Below are 9,266 nucleotides of genomic sequence, written 5' to 3'. Positions count from 1 at the left end.
CCCATCCACCCATCCACCCATCCATCCAATCTTTCTGCTTTTTTTTTTATCCTTCTCCCTGAATTATATCTTGCCCTTATCATACATACTCCTAGGATCCTTGTACATTTATTCATCTTACTGGTGGATTATTTTGAAGAAGTTATGAACTCTAGCAGTGGTCTTTAGTCAATTGAAGGTCATAAAATTCAATGATACAATCCCCCTCATTATTTCGATGCAACAGCAAGCTTCAATACATATTATTGTTGTCTATATATTACAAAGTAGTAATGAGTCTTCTTCCAATCCTGAGTTCTTCCTGTCATCCAATTTCTTGGATCATTTGTTCAGCACATAGATTGAGTAAGTATGGTGGAAGGATACAATCCTAATGCTCACCTCTCCGACTTTAACCCATACACTATATCTTTGTTCTGTTTGGATGACTGCCCTCTTGTTCTATATAGTTGTACCAATAATACATGAGCACAATTAAGTGCTTTGGAATACCCATTTTTTAAAAAGCTATATATAATTTGCTATGATTCACATGGTTAAAAACACAAATGACTATCTTTTGGGTGCTTTCTACTTTCGGCCAAGTTCTATCTGGCATAATTAATTATATTTCTAATTCCATATCCTCTTCTGTATTCACTTTGAATTTCCAGCAGCTCTCCATAAAGGTGCTACTGCAATCATTTTTGAATTGTCTTCGGCAAAATTTTACTTCCACATGATATTGTTCAATCATTTCCACATTCTGTTTCATCACCTTTCCTTTCAATATAAAAGCGTATGGCCATCTCCCATTAAGTTGGCCCTGCATCTGTATTGCAAATTTCTTGCTATAAATAAGTGAATGATTCCAATATTGCATCTGCCTGTTGAAACAGCTCAGGTGGTATTATGTCAATCCCTGGAGCCCTGTTTTTCACCAATGTCTTCTATGCTCGTTGCATTTTCTCCTTCTGTATCATGAGTTCTTGATCATGGAATTGTTGAAAGTAAACCAATTCCTTTTGGTACAGTGACTCTGTGTATTCCTTCAATCTTCTTTTATTGTTGTTACACATAGAATCCTTCAATATTTCAGCTCCAGGCTTGAAGTTTTTCCTTCAATCTTTTTGTTTGAGAAATAGTTAAGAATGTTTTCTTTTGATTTTCTGTCTCCAAGTTTTGTTTTTTACATTTCACTCTAATAATTTACTTTGCTTTCTTGTCTCCCTTTGAAATCTGTTCATCTCTTTTACTTCATTTCTTTTCATATGCTTCAGCTACCCTATGCTCAACAGTATGTTTCGGTCTCTTCTGCCATCCATTTAGGTTTTTTCCTTCTTTCCTGTCTTTTTAATGCTTCTTGCTTTCTTAGGAGTCCTGATGGCTTAGTGGTTACACATTGGGCTGCTAATTGCAATGACACCAGTTCTCAACCACCTGCAGCTCTGAAAGAGAAATATGAGGCTTTCTTACTTCTTTTTTTTTTTCCATTTTATTGGGGGCTTGTACAACTCTTATCAAAATCCATCCATCCATCCATCCATCCACCCATCCATCCACGAGGCTTTCTATTTGTGTCAAGAGTTACAGAAACCCCCACAGGGGCAGTTCTCCTCTGTCCTATAGATTTGCTATGACTCAGCATAGACTGGATGGCACTGAAGGTTTTTATTTTTGTTCATGTTTTTCTTTTTCTCTTTTTCTTTCTTGTTTTCTTATGGACCTCCAGTGGTAGTGGGTTACATGGTGGGCTGCTAATCACAAGGTCAGTAGTATGAAACCACCATCTGCTTCAAGGAAAAAAGATGAGGCTTTCAGAAGCCACAAAGCCGATTCGACTCCGTTCTACAGGTTCATAGTGAGTTGGAATGGACTCAACGGAAATAAGTCTTTTTGAGCTTTGCTCTCTTGATGTGTGGTGTCTTTGATGTCATCCCACAACTCTTTGGTCATAGATGTTCAATGGGTCACATTTTTCCTTGATAAAATCTTGATAGGCTTCTAAACTCGGGTGGGATATACTCATGGTTGTACATTGGTTCTTCTAGAATTTTAATTTTCCTCAACTGCATCCTGAACTTGAATTTGAGCAATTGATGGTCGGTTTGGGTCTTGTTCTTACTGATGATGCTGGGCATCTTTATTGTCACTTCCCCAGAAGTAATTGATTTGGTTTTTGTGTACACCATCTGGTAAGGTCTGAGTATAGTGGCCATTTATGTTGTTGAATAGAGATACGTACATTGAATAGTTTGTTTTTCTTGCAAAATTCTATCACGAAGTCTCCTGAATCGAGGCCATATTTTCCAACATATCCATTCATTCATCTCTGTTTCCAACTTTTGCTTTCCAATTACCAGTAATTATCAACACATCTTAATTACATATGTGATCAATTTCACGCTGCATAATATGGTAAAAATCTTTCATTTCTTAATCTGTGACATTGGTGGTTGGTGTGTAACTCTGAAAAACAGTCATATTAACCGATCCTTCTTTTAGGCCTAGGAATACAGCGTTGTATTTCAATGCAGGTCTTTAAGTGCTCTTCTTAATGATGCCTGTGATACCATTCCCTTCAGTTTGTCACTCCCAGTCTAGTACACCATATGATTGTCAGTCTCACTGACCGGTACCAAGCCATTCCACCTCACCAATGCCTAGGTGCCTGTCTGCAAGCACGTCCTTTCATTTGTTGACCATTTCCAATTTTCCACGACTTGTATTTTATGCAGTCCATGTTTTGATTATTGGTGAATGTTTGTAGCTGTTCCTTCTCATTTTGAGTCATGCCACATCAGCAAATAAACACCCTAACAGCATTACTTCATCCACCTCATTACGGTCTGCTCTGCTTTGAAGAGGCAGCTCTTCTGTTGTAGTTTGAGTGCCTGGCCTCTGATAGGGCCATCTTCAGGCATTATAACAGACAATGCTCCAATGCTATTCATAATGCTTTTACTGTCCACTTTTGTAAGCAGCAGATTGTCAGGTACTTCGTTCTACTCTGTCTCAGTCTGGAAGTTCTGCTGAAACCTGTCCACCGTGGAGGACCAGTATTTCAAATGCATACCTGCCGACAGCCCAGGAGCACAGCTACCACGATATGATGAACTGACAGAACAGCGATAAGTGTCTAAATAGAAGGAAAAAAATCCATCACCAAATAACATATACTTAAAATACTTGTTTTTTCTATCAATGAGTCATGATATCTGATTAGCAGAAATAATATTAATGTCTGGTTATATTGAAAGCTAAATTTATTCCGTGCTTGATATTAAAGTTGAAGGGATATACTCTCACATTGTCATTTGAATCATTTCCATATCATAACACATGCGGAATGTTTGTTCTAAGCCAATTTAAATCACATTTTCACGAATTCATAAAGACGCACTGACAGGTAACTACTTTCCCAGTAATTACACTTTTGGTTGTACTACTTCTCCGTCTTGTGACCTGCCCAGAGATTTGTACCATATAGGTCAATTCATTATACAGCGGATTTTACAGATTTAGGATTTGGATACAAGCTTCCATGAATGTAGGAGGCAAAGAAAAGGGAAAACATGATTAACATCGACAATCCTTGGTTAGAGGGTGAGGAACTGCCAAACCTCAGTACCTGAGCTGTCCCCTCACTGGAGTCTACTCAACCAGTTGTTAGAAATGACTAACTAATTACCCAAGGTCTTCAGATCACCCCCTTCAGTCAGAGGCTACGTCAATTCTAGCCACTCCTTTAACAACCCAGTGGTAACTACACAAACTAGAGAATTTCCCTAAAAAAAAGTGATGGGGGTGGAATGGGGGGAGAAAGTGTGTATACGTTTGTGAAGTGTCCTAGTATATTAGTGACTGTGCCTATTTATGACAACAGGTGGATTCTCTTGACTTAGACCAATGCAAAATGTTAAATTTTTTCTTAAATGGTCACACCTGAATGTTTGTTCATTTGTCACTTTTTCTTGCTTGTTATCACTCTAATGGGTTTGCACATTGGTCCAGCCAATCTCTCTTCTTTCCTTTCTCTCTCTCCCCTCTCATTTCTTTCTTCTTCTCTCTTTTCTCCTTTCCCCTTCCCTCTCTCCCCTTCCTTAGCCCTCTCTCCAACTCTTTCTCTGTGAGGTTCATTTGCTTGACTGATTCTGAGTGTCCATAATGACTGTTTGGCATATTCTACAGGCAAAGGTCCCGAGACCCTTTTTGCTGGCTATAATCTCAATGATAATGAATGGCACACCGTGCGTGTGGTTCGTCGAGGAAAAGGTTTAAAGTTAACAGTGGATGACCAGCAAGCCATGACAGGTAGGTCTCCTCCACCCCCCTGCCTTTCCTTACACTGCATCTTTAGACTGTCTCACTACTTTCAGTGGCCTTGATAACTTAGATTGGACTATAAATCTAAGCTCGTACATACAGTTCCTGTCTTAGTCCAATTTTCCTCATTGTAATTCAGTGTAATCACTAGCCTGGGTAGTGTTTTATCTTCAACATGATCAACACTTTTAATGTCATCTTTCCCCCCTTTAATAATTCAAGTAGAAATCACAATGTATTTTAATTTTGGTGGCTTGTTAAATATCTTAGGGCCTCATAAAATATTCAAGTTATTGGTTGCATGCCAATTTCTGTGCAGTTACTTTATTTCCTGTATTTATTTATTTATGGTGAGAAACAACAGCAAATTCTACTTCTTAGCTTCCAGGTAAGCTTATTGGGACACTGACAGTTGTTCAGGTGAACAGATTTTTACACTTTTATTTTTGTTTTTTTATATGTCTTTTAAAGATTACTTTTGGCCATTTAGTTCAGTTGGCTAAATATAATATTTAGGATGTTAAGTTCAGGACCTGGTTCATAAGTTTCCTAATTGCAGTAATCTTACAAAGGTCTAACCCCAGAGACATTGGGGACCTTGAACAGAAGAAGAATCAATGCATCTTTATTGGTTGGGTGAAAACAAGTCCAAGAGCATGACCTTCTGGAGTATTTGCTCCCTTTTCTTTTACAAAGAACGTATCCATCTCGATTGTCATAGAGGAAGGCATAAGACAGGCCTGACGACTTGGAGAAACAGCTATACTACCTCTAACCCTAAGAGGAGAACCCTGTGGAATTATTTCTGAGTTCAAATGACAAACGACAACTCATAGATCTCTTCATATATTCATGTCATTCTCTCTTTATAATTCTCCAAGCTACCTTCTGAAGATAACTAGTTCCTAAAATGTACTTTGAATCAAAAGGAAAGAAGAGCTTTGAGAAGACACACCCTTTAGGCTCGCAGCACGAGCGGCTCCGTGGAAGCCAGTGATCTGAATTGCCTGCGGTCCCTGGAGGGACTCTGACCCAACTGGTTGGAGGGTTGGCCTGCTGTCCCTTTTCACCCTCTGAGGAAGAAAACCACAGAACATCAGCTCTTCTTAAACACGCCAAACATGAGAAGGCTCCGACGCAGCTGCCGGTATAACTTAGGAGAGAAGACTTGCTATAGGACTTCGCCAGGATGCTGTCACATGAAACTGAACACAGCTTGAAGATTCTTTAGAGAGGAAGGAACTGTTTTTGTATGTTTGCAGTTATTGTTTGCCCAATTTTATGAAAAAAGGGGTGAATTCAATGTAACACGCCACATGGGCAAACAGTGAAAACAACCCGTGGCTATAAAAATTAATTAATATACATAATATATATACACATATGAATATTATTTAGCCATAAAGCAAAACAAGGCAGACAGAAAAAACATTGTGTGACCTCCAGGAGGGGAAAATATTGCTGTCAAGTTGCATCTGACTCATAGGGAGTCAGACAAAGTAAAGCCGCCCCATATGGTTTCCAAGACCGGAATCCTTATGGAAGCCAACTGCCATGTCTTTCACCAATGAGACAACAGAAGGGTTTGAACTGTTGACCTCTGGGTTAGCACTTAATCACTGCACAATAGAAGTGCACGTGCACCAAGACCAAAGTACATTAGTAGTTATCAGGGGCTAGGGAAGGTGGTTAAATTGGGAGTTATCATTTATGGGGTACCTAGTTTTTGTTTGGAACTGATCAAAAACATTTGCAAATAGTGGTGACTTTTGTACAACACAGTGAATGATATTAATATTTCTATACTGTATACTTTAAAATGATACAATTTGTGTTGCAAATATTTTGCTGCAATCAACAACAGCAATAGCAGCAACAAAGGGTACAAAGAAGCAGTTCGTGTGTAAGGCCATGTGCGGAAGGCTTGTAAGAACTACTTCCTGGGAACACAGGTGTACGAAAAACACAGTGGAGTAGCTTCCTGTCCAACTTGCGGGGAGTCTGAGCGGCTTCACAAAGTTCATAGCGAAGTTCCATGTTCTTTTCGTTGCAGGTGTCTGAGAACTTTTTGAAGCCTCTCAGACATCATTTGTTTTTTTGTTTTTTACTTAAAAGTTTCTGCACCTATCTACCATTACCAATTATAATATTCGCTAGCAAGGAGTTAATGAATATTTTACTAGTGTGATTTGATGTATGGACTTAAATGACTGATAGCCTTAACGAAGAACTCAGCAAGAATGGACAGCCCTGTGTTTTGCTATCAAAGCTCGTGTCACATTATCTTTTTTACTTCTGCTCCTTGTACTGGACTCTCTCTTTCTATGGAGACATTCATTGCCAATGTCTTCTTGGATGGCTAAGATGAGCAGCTTTGGCATCTAAGGATCTGCTTTAGAATATTTAGAAGCCATGGGGGAGATGTAACTATGTAACTATAAGAAAAATAATTTTCTTTAAGAATTCCCAACTGTGGAGGACAAATATATCCTGACATTTTTTTTAAACAGCTTCTTTCAGCAGATTTTATTAAAATAATTATTAGGATATTGGTTCGCAAACAAGTGTGCATGATATACGATGCATTTCTTAATCATGTTTATTCCAGTTATCAGCCCTTCTGCTCAGTTTCCCGAGGAGTCCTGGTGGCCTAGTGGTTACGAGCTGGCCTGGGATCCACGAGATCGGCAGTTGGGAATCACCAGTTGCTCTGAGAGGGGAACGTGGGGCTTTCTACTAGTGTAAACAGTCATGGTCTGGGAAACTCCCAGGGCCGCTCTACCCTGTCCTGTAGGATTGGGATGAGTCAGTATCGACTCGATGGCAGTGGGGAGAGTGGGGAGCTCAGCTTGGAGAACTTTCCATCATCATCACTGAGGGTACCCATCCTCTTACCCAGGGTCGTGCAGAGCTTCTGTTGTCTTCTGTCTGCTCTGGTCCCCACCCAGAAGTCAGTGGTCCAAGTCTGTCCTTTCAATTGCCTGGACTCTGCTGCTCCTGTCCTAAGTGGGCACACTGCTATTGCTGGGTCCTGCCACCCAACAGCTAAGGTCCCACCTTAGGTTTACCTTTCCCAATTGTCTCAGGTCTTCTCACCTTCCTGGAGCCTATCAGAGACCAAAAAATGTTGATACTCAATACTCTTAACCCCACCAACATCCAGCTCTCTCCAAGTGGGTAGTAATCTCTTCTTATGCCATCTCAACTCTCAAACGCATTCTGTTTTGTTTTGTTTTTTTCCCCTTCTGAAATACTTGTAAGTCAGGATTTATGAAAAACGACATAAAAGGCCTTGTTTTCCACAAGCTTCCGCATTCTTTTAAGAAGAACCCTTCGAAGCAAAGCACCACCACAGCTGGGCTACCTGGCTGGAATTAAATGGAAGAGCAAAATATAAAGGAGCCTGTCCGAAAATTAGCCTACGAGTGACTCTTTATTGAAGTGGGGAGGACCTGAGGGCAGACACTTGATTCCACCCTTGGTTCTGTGGGAGGTGAAAAGTTTTCTGCAGTGGAAATCAACATATTTTTATTGGGAGTTTAAAGATGAATGAGGACACAAACCAAGTAACTATTGAGGACTCACGGAATGGATGCATTCCCTCCACGAACAACAACACCACGCCCCACCCGCCACGCTTCTTTGTTTGCCCTCCTTCCAGAATCATGCTGCTCAGAGCCAATAACCATATAGGAGGGTGAGGCAAAGTATCGCTATAAAAATCATCAAAATCTGTATTAAACTATCAAAACTGTGAAGCCATTGTATCTCATCATATCCTTTTGGGTCTATACACTTCGGATATCAAAAGGACAGTCTTAGCATCTTCAAGGGACTCAAATCTTGCTCCTTTAAGTGTTCTTTGAGGGATGGAAAAAATGAAAGTCTAAAGGCACTAGGTTAGGGTTATAGGATGGATGAGGTAAAGTTGTCTATCCTAGGACAATCCAAGCTATCCTCAAACAATGCGCAGGTGCATTGTTGTGATGGGGTGGGGGGGTGGGGGGGAAGGGGTACACAATTCCTGAGCACAACATTCTTGACCTTTTCCTCACCATGCAGTTTTCAGAAAATTTTAAAACTTTATCCTCATAAGTCCCTGTGACTGTCCTGTGTCCCTTGTGAGTAGCTATTCAGATCCCCATTGATATCCTGTGTAACAGTTGCTGTAACCTTCGGAACTGATTTCTTTGTCTTGAGTTTCACCAGCCGAGAAAATCCCCTCAGACACCATTGTTTTGATTGGACCTTGCTCTGTGGGCCATATTGGTAAATCCAAGACTCATCCAGGTTATAATGCTTTCTGAAAAGTAAAACCATCTTTATTAGCTTCTATTTTGCTTTTCAAAATTATAGATAAAAAAAATTGAGCAACTGATCTTTGCACACCATGTGGTCACTCTTGGAGCTGAAAACTTTCTGGGACCTAAAAGTCCACTTAAAATGGAAAATTGCTGAACCACGTGAAATCCTAACTTCCACAGCTAGCTCAGTGGGGGCAATTCGAACATTTTCTCTCACCCCTTTCTGGACAACAGTCAGTTATTTTTGTCATTCACCGCGGCTGATGGCCATCCCTCTCTTGGGTCATCTTGAGGTCTTTGGGACCTTCTATAAATGACTTGATCCATTTAAAAGCAGTAGGGGGGGGCAGGCAGGGTGAGGGGGCAGGGAGCATTCCTGTAAATGTGTTGCAAAGATTCAATGACTTGTGGAGATCTCCACTTGAGGTTTGTTAATACTAGCCCTGACCTAGCATTCATCTTTCCCATGGCGCGCGCACACACACACACACACATGACCTTTTTGTATAAGGCACTCTAGTGAAATAAGTGTCTTTTTTGAGAAACTTTGTCTGCAGCCATCCACTGATCCCTGAGAGATGAGTAAACACAGATTCAATAAGTCCATGCATATGGGTGTGGGCACTCCAGTATCAAACCCAAACCAACCTCACTGCC

At 40.4% G+C, this 9,266-nt stretch overlaps 1 protein-coding gene across 23 annotated transcripts in view; it reads left to right on the top strand.

Annotated features, from left to right (window-relative positions):
- Window positions 1-9,266, top strand: part of NRXN1 (neurexin 1) — a 1,284,195-nt gene that overhangs the window by 589,190 nt on the left and 685,739 nt on the right. For all 23 annotated transcript variants that reach the window (XM_045285734.1, XM_030884348.2, XM_030884347.2 and 20 more), the window contains one exon: window positions 4,171-4,293. In XM_045285734.1, the coding sequence (XP_045141669.1) occupies window positions 4,171-4,293 (123 nt within the window). The remainder of the gene's footprint in view (window positions 1-4,170; window positions 4,294-9,266) is intronic.

This window comes from Echinops telfairi, unplaced genomic scaffold, assembly GCF_000313985.2.
Source record: "Echinops telfairi isolate 266 unplaced genomic scaffold, ASM31398v2 ScPeMD7_7475;HRSCAF=8513, whole genome shotgun sequence".
Lineage (NCBI taxonomy): Eukaryota > Metazoa > Chordata > Mammalia > Afrosoricida > Tenrecidae > Echinops > Echinops telfairi.
Note: the sequence above shows the minus strand (reverse complement) of the source record. Positions and strands in the feature narration are given on the sequence as shown.